At 47.4% G+C, this 24,815-nt stretch overlaps 2 protein-coding genes across 2 annotated transcripts in view; one reads left to right on the forward strand and one right to left on the reverse strand.

The window, feature by feature from the left end:
* The window catches only part of LOC144892416 (protein flightless-1 homolog), a 31,346-nt gene extending 13,736 nt beyond the window's left edge, over positions 1-17,610 (reverse strand). Inside the window, exons 1-13 of the mRNA XM_078779022.1 lie at positions 17,410-17,610; positions 15,652-15,762; positions 13,009-13,080; positions 11,627-11,707; positions 11,390-11,475; positions 9,984-10,145; positions 9,747-9,850; positions 3,685-3,860; positions 3,315-3,472; positions 2,633-2,717; positions 1,040-1,181; positions 789-928; positions 161-373 (exon numbers count right to left, since the gene is read on the reverse strand). Of these exons, the coding sequence (XP_078635148.1) occupies positions 161-373; positions 789-928; positions 1,040-1,181; positions 2,633-2,717; positions 3,315-3,472; positions 3,685-3,860; positions 9,747-9,850; positions 9,984-10,145; positions 11,390-11,475; positions 11,627-11,707; positions 13,009-13,080; positions 15,652-15,762; positions 17,410-17,472 (1,593 nt within the window). The 5' untranslated portion in view covers positions 17,473-17,610. The remainder of the gene's footprint in view (positions 1-160; positions 374-788; positions 929-1,039; positions 1,182-2,632; positions 2,718-3,314; positions 3,473-3,684; positions 3,861-9,746; positions 9,851-9,983; positions 10,146-11,389; positions 11,476-11,626; positions 11,708-13,008; positions 13,081-15,651; positions 15,763-17,409) is intronic.
* Positions 17,611-18,004: 394 nt separating this feature from the next.
* On the forward strand, positions 18,005-18,537 carry MIURF (mitochondrial elongation factor 1 upstream open reading frame). The gene is made up of 2 exons (XM_078779023.1): positions 18,005-18,079; positions 18,177-18,537. The coding sequence occupies exon 2, from the start codon at positions 18,191-18,193 to the stop codon at positions 18,398-18,400; it is 210 nt and encodes a 69-aa protein (XP_078635149.1). The 5' UTR covers positions 18,005-18,079; positions 18,177-18,190; the 3' UTR covers positions 18,401-18,537.
* Positions 18,538-24,815: the final 6,278 nt, after the last annotated feature.

Raw genomic sequence — 24,815 nt, forward strand, 5'->3', positions numbered from 1 at the left:
CTTTTCCACAAGCTTAGACGTAAATATTTATTTTAAAATAAAACAAAACATGGACGATTACCACATAACGCTGCCTTTACGCAGTGCTGCCAATATTCCATGCAAATGAAGATTTACTGAATGTTCTATGGCCAGAAGCAAAGAGTAAAGGAAAGGTTACTTTGAGCACGATGTAACAGTCAGCCTTGTAAAACCGCCCGTGGAAGGACTCTTCCGTGAGCATCGGCACAAAGTTCTCAATGTGCCAAACGAGCCCTCCAGGGATCTGCCCCACGTCCTCAGTGAAGATCTCCGAGTAGTTTATCTGTGGCTTCTCCAACACCTCATCCCATCGACGGCCCTTCAGCTCCGTGTAGCCCATTTCACCGTTCTCCTACGTCAGGCAGGTTACCGTAGGAGGACACATGATGATCAAATGAAGCAGTTATACAACCCTGAATATGGAACTTCCTTTTGCTCACCCACCCCAACTAGGGAACTAAGTTCATAGTTACACTTTAAAAATAATCACGTGCTGATCAACTAAGAGCTGTATTCTTATAGTGAAGGATACCCAATAAGGATTTGTTTTTTTTGCACAGTCGGCCTTCACAGAATAAATACAAATTAGAACGTAACAACCCCTTCAAAACCAAAACCAAAACCAATAAACTCAGCAACGGGTTTCTAAAATGCTTTACCTATATAATTTTATGCAAAATCGTTACACCAAACCCGTTGTAACGCCTGGCAATTGTATGACTGTCAAATCATCCCTACATGGAAAATCTCACAAACACGGCTCTCACCTCCATCTTCTTGTTTTTCTGTTGCGCCACTTCAGACATGCCCTTCAAAACCTGCTCGGCTTGATCGTCTGGAGCATTGTCGCGCAGTCTTCGCAAACGTAGCTTTCGTGCCACAGGATCTCTTGTTGGTGTACCACCACCTGAAAAACATGATCTCGTGATTCCACAAGAGGTCAGGTGACTTAATCATGCCATATGCCCTAGTTCGTGACGACACGCAAGTGGAACTACATTTCGGGTTAGGGACGCACCAGCGGCAGCGATGGCGGCAGGGGAGGCACCCGCAAGACGGAGCTGGTTCTGCAGGGAGAAGTCAATGCTGTAATAGTTCTTCGGTTGGTCCACCAGCTTTGGAGGCATTATTAGGTTTGGGTTGTCACGGACATCTAACACCTGGTGATGAAAGTGTTTGGAGGGGCGGGAGAAAGATTTATATGATGGGAAATTTAAAATGTTGAAGGAAGTTTGTTTACTGAATGAAAGATTACAATGAAAAAAAAATCAATTTCCAACCTTCTAATTGATCAGTTTGTTCTTCAGATTCAACATGTAGTTTGCAGCCCTCATAATAATACCTGAGATGTACCTTCCTCTTTCCAGTGCATTTGTGCACTGCCAAAGTAGCTTCTTGGCAAGGGTTATGCTGAGTGGTTTGTCAACGTCTTCCCAACAGTCAGTCAGGGCAGGAATTTGGAATTTGTTCAGGGTGCCAACGGCACCTCACATACTCTTTGTGAATGACACCGTGGGAACTTTAATGTCCATTAACTAATGCTGGAAGACTCGACTCAGTTTTACATCCATCCGAGGGACGCCACACATAATGATGTCAAACCCGACCTGCGAGACAGCAGGATGAGAGTTTGTAGCTCGGCTGAGATTCAAACCCCGGCTACACAGCTTCAGAGGCGAGTGTGCGGACCCGCTGGGATATTCTGCCAGCTTATACAGGGTGTTTCAAAAGAAACAGTGCAGTACAAACTTAACACCTCTTGTGCAAAAAGATAAATCCTTCAGAGAAAAGTATTTATCTCATTTGAACGAGTCTGCAAGTAAACAAGCATACATTTTAATTTTAAGATTAACAACCATATGCAACACAGGTATTTGGTTCAGTGCACCGTTATAAATCACAAAGGGGTTGTTCCGCACTCATGTAATGGAGCAGGCCAAGCAATGCATATTGTGATCAAACATTATTGCTCAAACAAACATTGTCATGCTCACTTCCTGCAAGTGCAAACCCTAATTTCATTCTTAAGTTTCAATCAGCCACATTTATTCTGACAAAACACAAGCAAAAAAACCCCCCAAAACAAGGCCGATAGTCTCACAACGGCATAGCTGGGCTTGGATCTGCCGAGTGGAGGATCCGCAGTCCCCCTGTCATGTGACCAGATCCTCAGTTGACGTTTGTGAGGGACATGCATCCATACATACAAACACCGGACGGCTTTTCATTTTTTTCAAGATGACGCCCATACAACGTAATCTATGACATCATAATTTGATTAAAAAATTCTACAGGATGAGGCGTTCCTATAGTGAAACTTTTGTGTCAATCGGACCAACGGTTGCAGAGAAAACGGATTTTAAAGGGAATAAACCCACAAAATGCTGGTGGAAGGGACATACATTACATACATACATACATACATACATGCATACATACATACATACATACATATGTACATACATACATACATACATCAGATGAACAGACAAGCACTGTTCCAGATGGAATTGCCCTACAAGCTACGCCGTAAAAATAAAGAAAACACATCATGTGATACACCAGAGACAGATCACAGAGCAAAGGTGCAAAAGCAAAACCAGGTGCTCACCTCAAGATCAGTCAAGTAGTGTACAAGGTCGGGCAGTGTGATCAGGCGATTTTTGCTCAGCACAAGTTTTCTCAACTTGGCACACCTGCAATAAATATAATTGTTACGTGGAATGAATAAGCGGGTGGGTGAAGGGGGAGGGAGGGGTTCCATTGCTAGATAGTGTTAAGAATTGCATGGTGCGTGTGCTCGAGGTTAGATTTACCCTTGCATTAGATATATGTCAGAGGTAAGTTGTATTTTAAAATGTGCACCAAGGAAATGGTTATTGTGAACCTTAGAGCAGAATAGGGTAAGGTTGAATTATGTAAAACCTCCTGAACAAGCAACACCAGGTGGAGGACTTGGGCACAAAAAAGTGCTTCACGCATTTAAAGAGGGACAACATAGGCTGTTTGACCAGCGGACTGCAAGCCATGGTGGTAAAGTGAGCTGTAGAGCTCTGTAAAGAGTATGATAAATATATCAAATAAAAATAGTGCAGATAACATACTACAAGCAATATTAATATGGTTGGCAGGGGTGAGGGGAAAGGAACGGTGTGTGTGGGTGGCAGGGGAGGGGGAAAAGGGGGACGTACATCATACTCTTCCGGTACATTTGTGCACCAACCGTTAAAAAAAGATAATACAAAAGGTTTTTTTTTTTTAAGTTCATGCAAACAGAAAACAAGGCAACAAACCTGCATAGACTCTCCGGAATGAGCTCCAGGTTGTTGTCTGAGGCAAAGAACTGCTCTAAGTTGGAGAGCTTCCAGATGCTGGAGGGAATGCCTTCAAAGTCTAACTTGTTAGAATTAAGGAACAGCTTACGTAGACGAGTCAGCTTACTGATGGATGTCTGCAAGTCATTCATCAGGACAATACATTCACCACGAATGAACGAGGTACACAAGGTGCTGGTGAAAACAAACCACTGTCAGCATAGTGCTTGACGACTCAAATATATACAAAATACACAAGGAAAACAAACAAACGGATTAAACATTTGGAATTTTGGCAATAACTGGAAGCCATGTTTCTACCTGGCTGAAAGTCAGCTTATTAACATACCGGCAGAGACGTGAGATGGTTACGCGACAGGATAAGCGACTCGAGTCGACTCCACTGATCGATGCACAATGAGAGCTCAGAGATGTTGTTTGAGCTCAGGTTGAGACGCTTCAGAGCAGGTAGGGTGTAAAGGCACTCTGGTACACCCGACAAGTCATTGTGCGAGATGTCAACATCTGTTCAAAGTAAAAAGAAAATGGAAATAAATTACCCCAAATCTGACCACACCTTTCAATTGAAATCTAACTTCAACGGCTTTCCCCAATCAAATGATCTCTGCCGCTTTGAAGCCCAATCTCATTGGGCAACTTGCACCTCAACAATATTGAAAATATCCAACTTGGGGCGATATATAATTTAATTACGAAGATAGTTGATAATTCCAGCACAGAAGTAGTGGCCGCATTGGCAACACAAGAGTATAAAAACAAAAATACGAAACAGTTTCAGTTATTTCAGTAAAAGTTTATAATTAAATTAATTAATAAAATAAATAATTAAGTTTGTAATTGAAAAAGCTGGACTTACAAGTCGGTTGAATTAAACCTTTACTTTTACTTCTAAATTATAAAAGTTAACAATTATAAACTTTTACTGATTTGATTAGACTGGATGAATCATGACAACCCGCATCAGTTTGAGTTATTAACCATGAAAAAAATTTCAGAAGCGCCGACATTTCTGGCAGAAGGACTATGCCCGAAACTTCAATGCTTGTGCAGTTGTGTTAACAATTGATAACCCAAATTGTTTCATACTGTACTTTTGCTTTTATATATAATTACCAAAACAAAGATGGAGACATTTTTGACAACCCCAAGCCAAATACATTCCCCTTCTCATTCCTCCCCCAGGATTCATAATACATTTGGCTACACTGCACGTGAAAATGCCGAATGCCTCAACTCTGTGTTTGCTTTAAAATCTAGTGTCCCAAACCTGTCTCTCTCTGTACCCACCTTAACCAGTCGGACCCAGCTGCTCCTGGACTCTGTGCCCTTCTCTCCTGACAAGGTGGAGAGGTTTCTGTCAAACCTCGATTCTGCTTCTGCAACTGGACCAGTCGGCATCAGCCCACGGATCCTGAAATCCTGCTCCAAGGTTCCTAAAATCCTCAATGCATGGCTCATGGACTTCCTCTCCTGTCGTAATCAACATGCGGCTCTAAATGGAATTCTCTCATCTCCTCTTCCTGTCGAGGCTGGAGTTCCTCAAGGCAATGTGCTGCGCCCGGTGCTTTTTCTAATCTTCATCAATGATCTATCTGACTCTCTGGAAGATCCTCTCTATCTTTTTGAGGATGACTCTACCCTCTGCCGCTCCATATCTCATCCCTCAGATAGGCAGGTAGCAGCCTCTTCACTCTGCAGACCTGGATAAAATCACAAAATGGTCAAACAAGTTGAACATGTCTTTCAATCCTGACAAATCTCACACTCACTTTGTCTCTCTGAAAAGACCATCTGGAAAACTCTCCCATCTACTTTCTCAAAAATCCACTCAAATAAGTTCTGTCACTCAAGCTTTTGGGTCTCACGATCTGCCATAATCTTTCCTGGGAAAACCACATTTCCATGCCGGCCTCCAAAGCCAGTCGCCGACTGGGCATCCTCCATCGGGCGAAGTCCTTCCTTGGTGTGACTGAGCTTCTCACCACATACAAAGCTTTCAACCACAGTTTGATGGAGTACTGCTCTCCCCTCTGGGCTGGTGCTCCTGCCTCACACCTAGCTCGGCTTCATGCTGTAGAACCAAGGCTTTTAGAATCATTGGTATATCCTGCATTGAAGCTGATTTTTGGGGCCTTTCTTTCTCACCGCAGGCAGGTTGGTGGTCTTTCTATCTTCTACTGACTCCTCTCCGGCCTTGCAGCCCGCTGCTCTGTCCTCTCCGGCATTGCAGCCCGCTGCTCTGTCCTCCAAATATTCCTGCAGGACGCACAAGATCTGCCAGCAACCCTCTTCTGGTGAAACTGCCAATATCAAGACTCTCTGCTCACCTTCACTCTTCTATTCCTCTTTTTTCCTGCCTCTCGCCAAAATCCCACACTCTCTTCAATTCCACTCCACCCTCCAGATCTTCAAAACAGCTGTTAACCAACATCTCATATCTTCCTCCCCCATCCAAAACCTTGATCTTTTACACCCCCGTTAATCCACCCCTAACCTACCTCCTTCAAATTTCCGTTTTTTCCCCTGAAAGCCCCTGTAGTGTCCATCTGGATTATCCCGTGTACCCCGCCCCAGCCTTCTCTCTTCCACAGATCTCCTGATGTCCCTTTTCCCCACTGTTGTTGTGCTCCCCTTTCTCAAACCCACTTGTCTTCCGTTCCCTTTATTATATTGTCGTGGTTTTGGAATAAAGGTTAATTCCCCTTCGTAGGTAGACGCACCACAACATGAAGCCTCGCGATAGTTCAGTTATTTCTTAGTGAATGTAAGCGTAGTCCTTTCCTGTGTTTAGTTTTGCGTTGAGCAGGCCCGTGAGCAGGGCGGTTCTTTTGGCGATAGCATGCCACGTGGCAGGCCTGAACAAGTCTGGCGAGGCCGAAGGGAGGCGCTGCAGGAGGGAGTGGTCGGTAAGCACGAGCCCCCAATCAGGGCTCGAGGGGATATTGAATATCGGTGGCACGATATAGGAACCGCTATAATCGGGTTTAGTCATTTTGTTAACGGCTCGGATCGTGGATTGCTAAACCGCTCGGCAATTACCATCACATCCGCGGTTTGAGCAGGGACTCATCTCCCTGCTTTGCGGAGAGATTGGTGAAGGTATTTGGGAAACCTTTGACCAATCACCCTGGCCAATCTCATCCCGCAAAGGAGCGGGATAGTTCCAGGACCGGAGACGGCCAGCTTACCAAGACAAGGAATCCCCCCTTGCTAATGGGAGCGCCGTACTCTGAGATCCGCAACAATATCTATATATATATATATATATATATATATATATATATATATATATATATATATATATATATATATATATATATATATATATATATATATGTATATATATATTCATATATATATACACACACACACACAGTCATGTGAAAAAGTAAGTACACCCCGTGTAAAGTTTTGACTTTTTCAACATATTTCAACATACAGCTATTTGATCTTCATTTCAACAATATTGATAGATAAAGGTGATATAATATAACAAATATCATGAAACATTTACATTTTGTAGTCCATTGTATAATTTAAATAAACATAAATGCAAATTTCGCATGTGGAAAAAGTAAGTACACCCTTGGCTCTAATAGGTGGTATTGTCCCCTTTGGCAGAAACAACCTCAAGTAGGCGTTTCTTATAACTGTCTACCAGTCTCTGACATCGACTGGGAGAAATTTTTGCCCACTCCTCCATGCAGAATTCTTTCAGCTGGGCAACGTTTGAGGGGTTTCTTGCATGCACAGCTCGTTTCAAATCCCCCCACATCTCGATGGGATTTAGATCCGGGCTTGACTTGGCCATTCCAGAACCCTCCATTTCTTTATTTTCAGTCATTCCTTGGTGGATTTACTGGTATGTTTAGGGTCATTGTCATGTTGCAAGGTCCACTTTCGGTTGAGCTTCAACTTTCCGACAGATGACCTCACATTATCCTCAAGCACCCTCTGGTACAATGAAGAATTCATAGTGGATTATATGATGGTGAGCTGCCCAGGCCCTGATGCAGCAAAGCTGCCCCAAACCATGATATTTCCACCACCATGCTTTACAGTTGGTATCAGGTTCTTGTGGTCAAATGCTGTCTTTGGTTTTCGCCAAACATGTCTTCTGGTACTGTGGCCAAATAGCTTTACCTTTGACTCATCTGTCCAGAGCACATTGTTCCAGAAGTGCTGGTCTTTGCCTCGGTTCATTGGCAAACTTTAGTCTTGCCCTGATGTTCTTTCTGGACAGCAAAGGTTTCCTCCTGGCACACCTCCCATGTCGATCAAATTTGTGCAGCCTCTTTCTAATGGTAGACTCGTGCACTTTGACATCAACAGTGGCAAGAGCTACCTGTAGGTCCCGTGATGACATTCTGGGGTTCTTCGAGACTTCTTTCAGCATCTTGCGGTCTGCTCTCGGGCTGAACTTGCTGGGGCGGCCTGGCCTGAACAAGTTGGCAGTTGTTTGGAATCTTCTCCACTTGTAGATGATCTTCCGGACAGTCGAATGATTGATTTCAAATTGTTTGGAGATCTTTTTAAATCCCTTCCCAGACTCGTAGGCATCTATAACCTTCTTTCTGAAGGCCTCAGAGAGTTCTTTTAATCTAGGCACGGTGACGCTGCACACTTCAACAACAAAGAGCAAACCAAACTAAATGTCTGAGGTTTAAATAAGACAGGTTCCTCCAAGATCCTCTCTAGCGATGTTCTAATCATTTGCACCTGAGCTGGTGCACCTGATTCTAATTTTAGGTATTTGAAGTCGTGATAAATGTTGGGGTGTACTTACTTTTTCCACATGCGAAATTTGCATTTATGTTTATTTAAATTATACAATGGACTACAAAATGTAAACGTTTCATGATAGTTATTATATTATATCACCTTTATCTATCAATATTGTTGAAATGAAGATCAAATAGCTGTATGTTGAAATATGTTGAAAAAGTCAAAACTTTACATGGGGTGTACTTACTTTTTCACGTGACTGTATATATGTGTGGGGGTTCAGACCCCCCCCCCCCCCCAACCTCCCCCCTTGTGTTCTATTATCGTTTGACCTATTACCAAGTATAAACAAGAAAATGTTCTGTTTTTGATTGATTTATGTATACTCATAATACTTTCATGTTCTTTGGAAACCTGTTATCCCAGTATTAGGCTAAAGATGTTGCTCAATTACCAAAAATAACTAATTTGTATGTGTTGCTTTGTAAACCTTATCCATTATATTTCCTGTTAAAGAATTAAGTTACTGTGATGGCATGTTCTCTTACTGTCAAAATGTTCTTTGGAAACTTGTTATAAAAAGTTATATGCTTTGTAAATCCAGACCCTGATGATATAATCCCTCTGTGAAGACCAACCTATCTTTCCCAGTCCCCCTTAAAGGACTGCGTTATATCACTTTCATGTTTGACATTTTTACGACTTGCTGAACTCCCCCAAAAATCAGGTTTCTAGAGAATCGTCAACATGTTTGACCCTTAAATGACCTTGGAGACTACTCTGTCTTTCCTTTGTCTCGAGAGCAAAAACCACACCCCAATATTCCTTTTATAAAGTGAAACTCGACCGAATTATTTCAGAGCATCATGTTGGAATCCTGGTCCTTGTGGGCCTCGGTTTAAGCATTTTGCTTTCCACAAGCTTGTGTGTTTGATGAATCAAATAAATATCTCAGTTGTTCCTTCTCTCAATCATGAGTCTTGAGTCCTAAATCACGGATCCATCATATGCATATTTCCCCCTCCCTACTCAGGATTTATAATAAATATATTCCCCATCCCCAACCAGGATTCATCTATATTATAAAACAAGAGTGTCTGTCCGTCCCCAAACTCCTCCCTCAGTTTTGGGGCTAGCCCCACCAAACCTTCTGTGGAGGGTTTGGGGGCTCCCAGCGGATGTTGTAAGGTAGGTAGGATGTTTCATAAATTCCTCAATAAAATTATAATTTTGAAATACCATCGTTACGGAGCTGCTGCCGATCCGGAAGTGAACAAGGTGATGATGATTCGCTGATTTTATAATAACTCAATGCAATCGTGATTTAACATTATATTTTGATATATTAATACTGTATTGTTAATTTGTGATTGGAATGATACTGTTTGGAATAAAAATATAGAGATATTGAGTTTAAAGCAAAATGAGAAAATGAGTGCATTTTGTGTGCAAGTCATTCACGAACCTGCTGCCAATGCCTCATGTTCGACTGAAGATGGCACAGGTATGTGTAATTTGTAATTTATTGGTTCATGCTTTCGCATTCACCGTTTTCGCATTGTTTATTTGCTTTTGACTTCCCACATGTGCGTAGAACGGGTACCTCGCTAGTAATATATATATTCCACCTCCCCTCCCACCCAGACAGATGTCATGCTGCTTCACCTTGCAGATGTGTAAGAGCCTCCAGCGAGGTCGGTAAGTTGCTTAGTGTGCGCTGTGTATTACGAAGATGCAATATTTGCAGCATAGACATGGCTGTCAACTGCCTGCAAAGGAAATAACACACTAGTGTCAATACAACTGTATTGTTCCAATAAAAGAGCATTTACTCCAAGGCAAAATGTATCGTCCTGTTATGCCTGCGATCAAAAGGCAATCGCCATCCGCGTGCACATTCACCTGAGTTGGGTGTGCAGTAGAGTGTTATTGCTGAGAATCAACGTTTGCAGGTGCACAAGGCGTCGGAGCTGGGGGGGCAGGCTCTCTAGCTGGTTGTTGCTTAGATCCAGGTAGAGCAAATCCGTTAGGTTCACAAACAGCTGGTTTGGAATTGTTTCTATTCTACCAAACAAACAGAAGCATCTCATTATTATGTTGTTTCATGTTTATGATAAAAAGTGCAAAAAGGCATTAAAATACAAAATATTGAAACACTGCAAAATAAACTTCAACAACCAACAACCAACACCCAACACACACCCAACACACACACGCCCAACACACACACACACCCAACACACACACACGCCCAACACACACACACCCAACACACACACACGCCCAACACACACACACACGCCCAACACACACACACACACGCCCAACACACACACACACGCCCAACACACACACACACACGCCCAACACACACACACACGCCCAACACACACACACACACACACACACACACACACACACACACACACACACACACCCAACACGCCGAACACACACACACACACACACACACACCCACACACACACGCCCAACACACACACACGCCCAACACACACACACGCCCAACACACACACACGCCCAACACACACACACACACATGCCCAACACACACACATGCCCAACACACACACACACACACACACATGCCCAACACACACACACGCCCAACACACACACACGCCCAACACACACACACGCCCAACACACACACAAACGCCCAACACACACACACACGCCCAACACACACACACGCCCAACACACACACACACGCCCAACACACACAAACGCCCAACACACACAAACGCCCAACACACACAAACGCCCAACACACACAAACGCCCAACACACACACACGCCCAACACACACACACGCCCAACACACACACACGCCCAACACACACACACGCCCAACACACACACACGCCCAACACACACACACGCCCAACACACACACACGCCCAACACACACACACGCCCAACACACACACACGCCCAACACACACACGCCCAACACACACACACACACACACACGCCCAACACACACACACACACGCCCAACACACACACACACACACGCCCAACACACACACACACGCCCAACACACACACACGCCCAACACACACACACGCCCAACACACACACACGCCCAACACACACACACACACACACACACACACACACACACACACACACACACACACACACACACACACACTATTGAAGACCATGCATTAACCGAAAGCTCAAGGCAAGGCACAAGCACACAAAAGGAATGATGACTCAGGGTCAACAATTAGTTTGTGCATAGCTCGCTCCTGTACCTTTCATCCATAATCAAGTTACCTGTTATTGCTGAGATTGAGCACCAGAAGACCACGAGTAACCTCCAGCTCAACAGGCACCTCGTCAAGCTGATTTTGGCTCAAATCCTGCATCAAACATGACACTGATGATGATGAAATATGGTAAATGCACACTGAGGCCCACACCCTTGTGCTCTTTAAAAGCTGATGCAAGACAGATGTCACAGGGTTTGATAGCACGATAACAATGGAGTGATTCACCAAGAATGACACTCACTAGAACAGAGAGATCTTCAAGGTGGAATAAGTCAATTGGTAGACCGGAGTTCTTCAATTCGTTTCCCCTTGCAACCAATGCCTGAAATAAAGGAGTGGGGGTGGGACAATCGGGAAAGTGGAAGAGGTAGAATTGAAAATAGAAGGAAAGGAAAGGAAAAAGAGAGGAGAGGAGAAAAAGATTAATGATTTCAGGGATATCACGATGCTGCGACGCAGGCACACAGATACTTTGAGGCCCAGTAGATCTCCATTCCATCTCCTGAGGCCCACACCCACGTGTGAGGATAGCAGGTGTAAACACACACACACACACACACACACACACACACACACACACACACACACACACACACACACACACACACACACACACACACACACACACACACAGTTTGCTGTGGCATAGATTATAGTCCGTGGGCTGAGTAGGGTTTACATGCACCCCCCCACAACTTAACCTCCCGGGTATGTCCATGTACCCCCCACCCTCGGGGTTAGGAAAAACCATGTTAACAGAAAAAAAAACTCATTCCCTCATAGTTTGACCTCTGGTGACCTCATTAGTGACCTCATTTGCATATAACACATATCATTGTAAAGAGTGTCTCAGGCCAAACATTTTGAGGGGTCATATGCAACCATAGGATGACTAGGTAAAAAGTTATGGCCATTTGAATTTCGCCTACCCCTAATTTTCGGAAATCACTGACACAGGGGGGGTAACATCAAAATATGCGTGGGAGGTATCTTGGGAATGGGTTTTTTTTCTGTTAACATGGACATACCCGGGAAGTTAAGTTGTGGGGGGGGGGGGGGGGGGTGCATGTAAACCCTACTCAGCCCACGGACTATTAGATATTCATCAGCTTTTGTTGTTTTCAAAAGTGCTCAATGCAAAAGAAGAGTCTGTAAAAGCAAAATAGATCCAAATAAACAAATGTTCATGTTATTGCTCAGAAAGTGGAAGGAAAGCATAAATTGTGTGTCATTAGTCATTACATAGCAAATTAAGAAGAGCCATTAATGAGTAGAGTATTATGTTGATGGGCGCACAGTCCGAGTATTTCCCATACTCGTGATGAATACCAGTGCAGACAAAACAGGCGGATCCATCATTTTTAGCAAATTCTCACCAAGCACAACCATGGCCCCCAATTTTGATAATAAACTTGACCGATTAACAATACAAGGCTGATGATCCAATCAAACAAGAGATTAATAGCAGGAATAAACGGGCGTGTTTGTAAAGCGGTTTTATACACACAACTTGGATTATTTTAAGCAATGGGTATAAAATTAAATAACCGTTCATTTTAAGGGAAGTAATCGAAGAGTACATCAATTCTTACCTCCCTCTATTTTACCCAATTTCCCTCTCACCCGCAAACACTGTAGACTTGAAAGGCTTCCATGGAGGTTGGTCAGCTTGTTGTGACTTAATGAAAGATGCTCCTAACAACAAAAATAAAATTGCATTTCCACCACTAAAACAAAAATCAAATAAAATGCCAATAAAACGCAATGCTTGCTACTATACAGGTCATTCATGCCAACTCGACCACAACAGCAGCACTTTGTTATCTGGCCTCTTGGATGTTGCGAGGACAATTCACCTGGGATTTTCAGGTGTGCTGAGTTCAAAAATGCTCGTCATTGTTATTTTTTCCCCCGTCGACCTGTGACCTGGAAAAGGTCAACATAAAGTAAACTAGAGCAATGCGACTGTGTCGCCAATATGCCTCTGCATAGTCCCACAATGGGTAGATGCCCTCGTTCACTGTTCTAAAAATAAACAAGTTTGATTTAAATCCCTTCAGCTGTTTTCAAGTATCACATTTTCACCAGCCATGACAGGTTTCACATCGATCGGTGAAGCGGTTTCAGAGAAAGGATTTTTTTAAATATCGGCTTTCAAGGTAATGTGGCTGCCATACCACGTGACATATGACCTTAAAAATGTACACTCTGCACATGTATGGGTAGGGGATCACGTTTGTGAAGTTGTGTTGATCAGATAAGGTTCGTTTTTCTATCCAAGATGGCTGCCAAACCACGTGACCTACCACATCATCATTTTCAAACTATATGCAACAGTGGTGTTAGATGATATTTGTGACATTTCGCATCGATAGGGCAAGCGTTTTCAGAGATAAAATTATTTAATATTTTCCTTCAATCCAATATGGCTGCCACACCATGTGACTAATGATGTTTTTGTGATCATCTTTTAATCGCCATGCCTAATCAATGACACACGTAAAGTTTTGAGTCAATTAATTTAATGGTTTGGGAGAAGGTGTTTTTTTTAAGGTTTGAGGTTAAATCCAATATGGCTGCCAAACCATGTGACCTATGATGTCATAAATTTAATATTTCAATACAAATGGGTCATAGATCATATGCATGCAATTTCATATTTTTAGGACAAGGAATTTGATTGCTTGTGCAGTTTTGCTGGTATACCACTTCATCTATGATGTCATGATTATCAGACTTTTGTTCCCCATTTGGAGTACTTGCCAATGTGCCAAGTTTCAAATTTTTCCATTCAGCGGTTTCCGAGAAATAATTTTTTAATTATTTGCGTTTAATCCAAGACGGCTGCCATACCACGTGACCTATGATATCACAATTATAAAAACATTCTGCATGGGTGTCACTCCTACTCTGAAAGTTTCGTCTCAATTGGACATGTGGTTGCTGAGAAAAACGAGGTTTAGCCCGTACGGACGGACGGACTGACGACCCGAAAACATAATGCTTCCGGCCACCTTCGGGGGGCAGAGGCATAAGAAGCGGTCTTGACCAGAAGAATCACCCTGGACTCAAATTGGATGCTACCAGAGTGTAGCAACTCGTTTGACTTGTAATGACTAATGAATAGGGGTTTCGAGAAAAAACTACCAGGTGCTCCTAACTCACGCAAGTTGTTGCCAGATGAGGGGTATGTGACAAGTTTTATTTATTTTTACCCTGTAAGGGATGCAGTTCCTAAAATATTGGTATTGCTGGAAAGAACTTGGACCAATGTTCCAAACTTTGTGAAACACTTAGTTTGAAGTCCTCACAATGGTCAAGAACTCCCTCTTAAATTTTTGCCATTTTTATCAAGTTTCGGCCAAAATAAATCATATGGAAGTGGAGGCGGGGGCTCTAAAAGATCCAAAAGATGGATATATTTTGATAAGATCTGCAAGAATCGAGGAAAACATTTTGGTATCCGTGGATTTTGGAAGTTTTGGCGTTTTTTTGGAGTTGCATTTGTGATGAATTCACCCATTGCTTATTGCCACTTTGGTGAGGTTAGAATACCACACAGTCATAACTGAACTGGCATTTTTATTTAATCTTGCATTAACTCGGCTTGTCGTTATCCAGTACCAGTGTCGGTTTGGCGTGTCGGCTCGGCCTGCTTGTCGTTAAAGGCGGCAAAAAGGGTTGGCGTCAGGAAGGGCATCCGGCCGTAAAACATTGCTTCAAAAAGGGGACCGAAAAACAACAACAACCACGGTTCCCGAAAAAGGCCAACCCCCGCTTGCGGGGAAAAATGGCCTCTAAAGGTGGTTTTTAACTCGGCTGATGGATTGCATTGTCTGGGGTTTGAGCTAGAATAAATGACCGTTTCTTGATAATTCCTCGATTTGTTACAATTTCTAGGACGCAATAAAACGATCTATCCTTTTTTTAATAGCATGCTTAGATCACCCTGAGACAGCACAAAAGCACGGCGTTTTCACTTTGAAAGTGCAAAGGCTTGTATACACTTCTCGTTGTAAACACCTCGCTTTGTCTCCCATAATGGCCGCAGCATTACGCAGCCTTGTTTTCACAGTGGAAGCGTCCTCTATTGCACACAACCTAGTGCGCATTCCTGTTGGACCTGTTTGTTGACATTCATATACATAGCAAAAGGTGAACCGGTGAATAAATTTATCAACAATGAGAAAAAGACAAAGACGACAACCGATGCAGTAACAGGCGTTATTGTCGTATTCGATACTTGACACCCACAGTACAACTCACCAGCTTTCTCAACGATGCAATTCCTTCTGGAACTCGAGGCAGCTCTGTTCTGTTAAGCTTCAACCAGCGGAGGCTGCTCAGAGCTTGAATACGTTCTGGAAACTGCCCATCCTGCGGACGAGTTGCATTTGACTTTTTTGAACACAACACCCTCTCACTGGTTTCAATAAACCCCGGGTGTACGTACACTCATTGATCCCAGACTCGTAATCTTTAATCGAGCAGATACAATGCACCATTTAATTCATGGCTCTTCATCAGGAAGACAGCTCGATCTATTTTGAATGCATTTGTTGTACCACAAGAACCTCACCATCAGTGGGGCGGATATTTGAAAGACATGTTCATTTCTTGACGTATCATTTGTGTCAAATTTGGTCGCAATCGCTTCAGCGGTTTTGGAGAAGTTTCAAGTGTTTACGGACTGACGGACGGACTGACGACGCGCCATCGCATAAACTCCACTGTAAACTTCGTTCCAGGTGAGCTAAAAAAAACATGTATCCAGATAATATGACAAAATGGGCTCAAATATGTATATTCAGCAGTCTATTTCAGGACTTGTTTCCGATCATTTTTGACATGTACATGCTTTAAATGATGTGTATGTAAATTTTCATGCTTTCTGCCAGAAGTGAACATCGCATTCCATTTTTGTCGCATATCCGCACCACTGATGGCATTAAAGTCAAGTTTGCTGCATTGTAGCAACAGCTGAAGGGAAGACTTTATAACTGGTACTTGGAGCTTCAATGCTTGACGGTCAGCATGTAGAGTACCAGTGCGTTCAAACAACCACAGGTTTGCAGCTGCTTCTTCCTCTTCTGTTGATCTCACTCTCACTTGTACAATGTTAACCCCTGCCGCCCCGATACCCAACGCCCCCATCCCCTCTATACCCAGCGCTCCCATCCCCTCAATACCCAACGCCCCCATCCCCTCTATACCCAACGCCCCCATCCCCTCTATACCCAACGCCCCCATCCCCTCTATACCCAACGCCCCCATCCCCTCTATACCCAACGCCCCCATCCCCTCTATACCCAACGACCCCATCCCCTCTATACCCAACGACCCCATCCCCTCTATACCCAACGCCCCCATCCCCTCTATACCCAACGCCCCCATCCCCTCTATACCCAACGACCCCATCCCCTCTATACCCAACGACCCCATCCCCTCTATACCCAACGCCACCATCTCCTCTATACCTAACCCCTCCCTCATACCCAACCCCCCCCTCATACCCAACCCCACCCGTACCCAACCCCCCCTCCCCCTCATACCCAACCCCCCCTCCGCCTCATACCCAACCCCCCCTCCGCCTCATACCCAACCCCCCCTCCCCCTCATACCCAACACCCCCTCCCCCTCATACCCAACACCCCCTCCCCCTCATACGCAACACCCCCTCCCCCTCATACCCAACACCCCCTCCCCCTCATACCCAACACCCCCTCCCCCTCATACCCAACCCCCCCTCCCCCTCATACCCAACCCCCCCTCCACCTCATACCCAACCCCCCCTCCACCTCATACCCAACACCCCCTCCCCCTCATACCCAACACCCCCGCCATCAACCAGCACTTCCTAATGGGAAAACATCATAAACACCCGAAGCAGATACACCAATGATTTACCAACAGCCACAGGGCCCTCACCATTCCATTTAACACTCCCTTTACTAGCCCGCACCATTACAGCCAAAACGGTGCACTCCTGACATCACAGACGTCCATCACGATCTCTGGAATCACCTGGAAGTCACTGCCACTGAGGTCCAGTCCTCGAACGAACGGGAGTACACCGGTCCCTGCCATCACACCGGTTCCGAGACCAAGTAAAATAATGTGCTAACCTCTCACACTGAAGAACCCTCGTTCGGGTAAATTAGGACACCGATTACTCGTGTAAACGTATAACACCACTAGTCTATTGACTTCACTAAAGTTGCTTGGGTGGGATGGGAAAGTCGGAAGGGATGGGCTTCGCTGTGTCGAACATCCTCGCCTTTTGGTAAATAGTGAAGTAATAATCTTTCCTGTATTGTCAAAATATTTCCCACATTTAATAGAATACTTCTACATAATACTAATTAAACTTAACCTTGTACTTGTAATAAAAAGTAGAATTGTGTAGAAGGTAAAACTATCAATCGAGCTGATTTACACACCTTTAACATACCGAGTATTATATCATCATAAAAATACGTTTTATGTAATGTAATGTCGGTTCCCCCATTAAGCAAAAGTAGACTAAGCAAATACAATTTAAAGATGTGAAAAAAATGTAGCTACAACAGATTTATACAAAAACTGTTTGGCTCATTTTAACTGCATCGTTTTCACGTCTGTCAATCGCTCGAGTGACCCGGAAGTCGTTACGAGCCATTATTTATTTCCTTTTGAGAAGGCACCCTCCGCATAGGTGCGTGGTGATTGTGTTGCGATGTAATTCTTTATCGGTTTATGCTTGCAGATTGTCTGTGTGTTTGTCTGAACGCTCTCTCACACTGATCTTGTAGGGTTTTGATTGGCCATGCCATGGTCTCAGCGAGAGGCGCTGTCTCTCTACCGATCCCTGTTGAGGGCGGGGCGCCACCTGCGCTACACGGACAGGGACCTGTTCTTACGGACCGTCCGCCTGGAGTTCCGCAAGCACAAGGACGAAGTTGAGCCTGAGAAACGGGAGCTGCTGTTGGAGAAGGGTCGGCGATTCCTTCGGAACGGTCTCGGAGGACTCGTGTGATGGCCTCGCATTAATGATTCATTCTTTTTGAATTGCGTGACGAACTCCCCGAACCTTCAGTTCCTTCCCACGACTATGATTGCATTTCCATTGGCAATGTTCCTCAAAGTATATGAAGTATAAATTTATACTAAACACCTCTGTTTTTGTATAAGTGAATACTAAAACTCTTAGCTTTACATCCATGATCTAAGGATTAATTGAAGAAACTATAACGACTCGAGGTAGAGCACACACCTCCACCTGGTGAACAGTTTGTCTTGTAATGGTGAAGATTCACTTAAAAGTTAAATAATTCTTGGAGCCGAATCCATATTCAGATATTCACCAAAATCGAAACGATTAGTCCTTTTCACACACCCAACATGTCCACCAAGTTTTGGCCAAATCCGTCCACAACTTTTTCAGATATCCTGCTATGTATCGTTTTTGGCTCTATCACTCAATAGTGACGAATCACTTTTAAAATTATACGAGCCGGATCTGAATCTTCACCAAAATTAAATCGATTCTTCCTTGTCACACACATAACCTGTCCAACAAGTTTTGTACAAATCCATCCATAACTTTTTGAGATATCCTGCTATATGTTGGTTTTAGCCCGATCTCCCAATGGTGAAGAATCACTTAAAAAAATTAAATAATTAACATATCCTAATCCATATTCAGATTTTCACCAAAATCGAATGCAATCGTCCTTGTCAGACACCCAACCGGTCCACCAAGTTTCGTCCAAAATCTGTCGATAACTTTTTGAGATATTCTGCTATGTATCGTTTTTGGCCCGATCTTCCAATGGTGAAGAATCACTTAAAAATTTATACTAGCCGGATCCGGATCTTCACCAAAATCTAATCATTTCGTCCTTGTCACATACAATACCTCTCTGCCAAATTTCATCTGAATCCATCCACAACTTTTTGGGATATCTTGTTCACAAACAAACGGACAGACAAACAGACAGGGGTGAAAACGTCCTCCATCCACCTTTGGTGGCGGAGGTAACAAATACTATTGAAACCATACTGCATTACAGCAAGTTAATTAGAACAGTACTGGGAAGAGAGCATATCTCCGCCAGGCTGAACCGTTTACGTTTTGTATCCCAGGGATCTGGATTTGGACCTGAACTAAAAGCTAATCGGCTTGTTCTTGTCTCCTAACCAACTCGTCCACCAAGTTTCATCCGAATCTCTCTGCAACTTATTGAGATATCGTGCAATATATGGTTTTTCCCCCTATCTCTCAATGGTGACGAATCGCTTTATAAATCCTCGGATCCAGATCTTCACCAAAATCTAATCATTTAGTCCTTGTCACACACCCACCATCTCCAACAAATTTCATCTGAATCCGTCCGCAACTTTTGAGATATCCTGTTCACAGACAGACAAGACAGACAGGGGTGAAAACATAACTTCCATCCACCTTCAGTGGTGAAGATAATCAGGAAAAAGGTCTCAGAGTCATCATAGCCAAAGACCTATACAAGATTTCATCAACAATCCTGACAGGCAACTAAAGATTTGGGATTGTTAAGAGAACCTTCTCTCACATTACACCTAGGATGGTAATTGTGATTTTCACAACTCTGGTCCGACCCCTATTGGAATACGGAGACTAATGGAAATGAGATAGTGTCCAAAGGTGAGCAACCTGCTTGGTTGTTGACCTACGTCATCAATCATACGAGAAGCGCCTGGAGACACGAAATCTGCATTCGCTCCATGATAATAGATGTCGAAGGGATGGCTTTGGTGGCTCCAGCTACTCACTTCTACCAACAAGCAATGAACCCTGCTACAAGAGGTCGTCAATGCAAACTACCAAAAAGCAGATCCAGATTGGAGTAAGGAACAAATTTTTTAGCCAGCGTGTAGTCAATGACTGCAATAAACTCCCCCAAGATGTAGTTGAGACCGCAAGCGTCACTTCAATTAAAAAAACAAGCTGGACGATGTCTGGTCTCAATTTATATGCCAGACCGCTGGTCCTTAGCACACGCGTAGTTCAAAGTTAACACAGAAGTACAGACCGGGATATTACTCGATACCACCTACTTTTCCATCAACTGATATGATACGACATTTTAAGTTGTGTCTTAGATAAGTTTTACTTTAAAGTAATTCCTTCACTCTACTTGTCCAAACCACCAAAGTTAGTATAGTTTACACTCATTTTGCCAAAAGATTTTGGCAAGATTGATTTGGCCCATTGTGCTGGGCCCAAGAGTGTCTTGTCCTGGATTTTGATTAGGAGCCATGATACCAGAGGATATCGATTATTGATTCACAGTTATACTTCGACTGAAGTTCCTTCTACCAGAACATGTGTGTTATTAATCACTGGTCTTGCTATTTGGTTTATTTATGCATCTTCGTTTAAACAACTTGATGGTGTTCTGCCAACTCCCCTTTTAATGGAGTCTGTTGTGGCGGACACAAAAGCCCACTGGCGTGGTGACATCATTCCGCGCACCAAGTGGGCGGTGGCCACGACCGAGGGGTAGGCGTGGCCTCATGATATACACCGGGCGCGCAGCCCGGAGCGCGCCAGTGTTACAGTGAGCTCCTGAAATAAAGACGCTTATAAGTTACCGCTTGTCCGCTTCCTCCTTGTCCGCTCGAAATGATGTCCGCTTGTCCGCTCACAAGCAGCGCGCGTAACGCCGCGCTTAACTGGTGACCCCCTCGACGTTGGATCTGCCGGAGCGATCCTTCCACACGCGACGCCATTGCCATGGCCAACCTCATCAAACTTCCCGAATTTTGGGAGGCTCAGGCCGAAGTCTGGTTCGTCCAGGCCGAAGCCCAATTTCAGCTTCGGCGCCTCACCGGCGATGACACGCGCTATTGCCACGTCGTCGCCTCCCTCGGGCCCGGCACGACCGCTCGAGTTGTGTCCGTCCTTCGCCACCCACCGGACGGCCACAAGTACGAGGCACTCAAGCGGCTACTCCTAGCCACGTTCGGCCTCACGGACGACGCACGGGCCGACCGCCTCCTGGATCTCCCGAGCTCGGTGACACGCGCCCGTCGGTCCGAATGGACCATATGCTGTCACTGTTGGGCGACGAAGCCCCCAGTTCTCTATTCCGGGCGCTTTTCCGTCGCCAACTTCCAGCGCAGGTTCGCCTCGCGTTGGCCGGGACCGGGCTAACGGAACCCCGAGCATTGGCAGCCGAGGCGGACAGGTACTTCGCCGCTTCGGACACGCGGGCCAGAGTCGGCGTGGCCGTCACGGCCCTCGAGGCTGATGCTGCTGATGCTGCTGATGCTGCTGTTCCACAGCATCAGCTTATACAGCATACGCAGCATGCTGATACGCACCTCGTGACCGCCGCCACGCCCCGCCCACCGCCGCGGCGAAAACCACCACCGCGGGGAAACCCGCCAACTCCACCGGCCTGGCGGAGCCAGCCGCGCTCCTCCAGCTCCACCACCTGGTGCTGGTTCCACGCCAAGTTCGGCCACGAAGCTCGGCAGTGTCATCCGCCATGCTCCTTCAACAGGTCGGAAAACGCCCGGGCCGGCGCTCAATAGTGGCGATGAGCGCCGGCCGTTCGAGCAGCCTGCTGTTCATAACGGACACCTTCTCCGGGCGCCGTTACCTGTGCGACATGGGAGCGCAGGTGAGTGTCGTTCCCGCCGGCACGTCAGACAAGCACGCCGCGGGTGGGGGCCCCGCGCTGCTTGCCGCGAACGGGACGCCCATCCGTACGTACGGAAAACGCTGCCTCTCTCTGCGGTTCGGAGGGCAGGTTTTCCGATGGACGTTCGTCACCGCCGACGTGCCCATGGCACTGCTTGGCGCGGACTTCCTGTGTGCTAATGGGCTCCTGGTCGACGTCAAGCGCAGACGTCTTGTCCAGGCCGAGACGTTCAGCTCGCTCGCTTGTGCGTTGCCCAGCTCAACGAGCGGCTTGCCAAGCGGCTTGCCGAACGGTTCGGTTCCGGCCACGTTGGTCTGTATGCTTCCGGCAGCGGACGCATTCACCCGCCTCCTCGCCGGTTTCCCGGCCCTCACGCGGCCCACCTTCTCGGCGGGGGCCGTCAAGCACGGGGTGGCCCATCACATCCCCACCGTTGGGCCACCGGTCTACGCCCGGGCACGCCGCCTCGAGCCGACGAAGCTGGCAGTGGCAAAAGCGGCGTTCGCTACCCTGGAGCGACTCGGCATCGTTCGGCGCTCAGAGAGTGCTTGGGCGTCGCCGCTGCACATCGTGCCGAAGCCCGGCGGGGGATGGCGACCGTGCGGGGACTATCGCCGTCTCAATGACGCCACGACTCCCGACCGCTACCCCGTCCCCCACATTCAGGACTTTTCCGCCCGTTTGGCGGGCAGGTCCTTCTTCTCGAAGGTGGACCTCATACGAGGCTACCATCAGGTCCCCGTCAGGCCGGAGGACGTCCCGAAGACGGCGGTCATCACGCCATTCGGACTCTTCGAGTTCCTGCGCATGCCCTTCGGCCTGAAGAATGCGGCTCAGGCGTTCCAGCGACTGATGGACAGCGTCCTGCGCGACTTGGATTTTGTCTACGTGTACCTGGACGATATCCTCGTCGCCAGCGCGTCCCGCAAAGAGCACCTACGCCACCTCCGCACGCTCTTCGAACGCCTGGGCCAGCATGGCCTGATTGTGAACACCGCAAAGTGCCGGTTCGGTGCCGCCATAATCGATTTTCTGGGGCACCGTGTCACCAGGCACGGAGCCGTCCCCCTGCCGGCCAAGGTGGAGGCGGTGAAGGGGTTTCCGCGCCCCCGCACGATCAGAGGGCTGCAGGAGTTCCTGGGCATGGTGAACTTTTACCATCGGTTCCTTCCCCGTATCGCCCAGCTCCTGCGCCCCCTGCACGAAGCTCTCCGAGGTAAGCCGGGCAAAGGCGACGTTACCTGGACCGAGCAGATGGACACGGCGTTCACGGGCGCGAAGCTCGCCTTGGCTAACGCCAGCATGCTCGCGCACCTGGCGCCCGATGCACCGATCGCCCTCACCACCGATGCCTCGGACTACGCGGTGGGCGCGGTGCACGAGCAATGGGTGCGTGGAGCTTGGCAACCGCTGGCGTTGTTTAGCCGGCAGCTTCGCCCGCCCGAACGCCGTTACAGTACCTTCGACCGCGAGTTGCTCGGGCTTCACTTGGCGGTCTGGCACTTCCGCCATCTGCTCGAGGGCCGTGCGTTCACTGCTTTCGTCGACCACAAGCCGCTGATCTTCGCGATGGGCAAGGTCACCGAGCCGTGGTCGGCCCGGCAGCAGCGTCACCTCTCTGCCGTGTCCGAGTACACCACGGACATCCAGCACGTCGCGGGGAAGGACAACCCGGTGGCGGATTGCCTTTCCCGGGCCGTCGCCCACGCAGTCCACCTCGGCATCGACTATGCCCAGATGGCAGCGGACCAGGCCGCTGACCCCGACGTCCAGGCCTTGCGGACCGCCGTCACGGGCCTCCGCGTCACCGAGGTGCCATTCGACGGCGCGGGCGCGGCCCTCTTGTGCGACGTCTCCCTCGGGCGTCCTCGCCCCATCGTGCCCGCGGGCTGGCAGCGCCAGGTGTTTGACGCCATCCACGGCCTGTCCCACCCGGGCGCGAGGGCCTCCCAAAGGCTGATCGCCGACAAGTTCGTCTGGCATGGCCTCCGGAAGGCCGTCCGCGGCTGGGCCAGGACGTGCCTCGCGTGCCAGCGCGCCAAGGTGCACCGGCACACCCAGGCCCCGTTGGCCCCGTTCACGGTGCCGGAACGCCGGTTTGACCACGTCCACGTGGACCTGGTGGGACCTCTGCCCCCCTCGCGGGGTTTCACCTATGTCCTCACCATGGTGGACCGCACCACCCGGTGGCCGGAGGCCGTGCCCTTGGCGTCGACAACGGCGGCCGATGTCGCGCAGGCTTTCATCGCCACCTGGGTCGCCCGGTTCGGCGCCCCCTCAGACATCTCGTCCGACCGCGGCCCCCAGTTCACCTCGGAGCTCTGGGGGGCGGTCGCGCAGGGGCTCGGGGTCCGGCTGCACCGAACCACGGCCTACCACCCCCAGGCTAACGGCCTGTGTGAGCGATTTCACCGCTCATTGAAGGCCGCGCTCCGGGCCACCCTCCGCGACGGCGGCTGGGTCGACAGGCTCCCCTGGGTCCTGCTGGGCCTCCAGACGGCGCCCAAGGAGGACCTGCGCGCATCCGCGGCGGAGTTGGTCTTCGGGCAACCGCTGCGGGTGCCGGGCGAGTTCCTCCCCGACTCCACGGCACCATGGTCCGCGGCACAGCAGCGCTCCGCTCTGCAAGAGACCGCCCAGAGGTTCGCCCCGGTGCCAACGGCATGCCACGGGCACCCACCGACGCACGTCGCCCCGGAGCTTCGCACGGCGGAGTACGTCTTCGTCCGCCACGATGCCCACCGGACACCACTGCGGCCCCCG

This window comes from Myxine glutinosa, chromosome 5 (genome assembly GCF_964187855.1).
Source record: "Myxine glutinosa chromosome 5, kmMyxGlut1.1, whole genome shotgun sequence".
NCBI lineage: Eukaryota > Metazoa > Chordata > Myxini > Myxiniformes > Myxinidae > Myxine > Myxine glutinosa.

Excerpts from the sequence above, each read along its gene's own strand:
- MIURF (XM_078779023.1), top strand. The coding sequence starts at position 18,191 with ATGCCATGGTCTCAGCGAGAGGCGCTGTCTCTCTACCGATCCCTGTTG.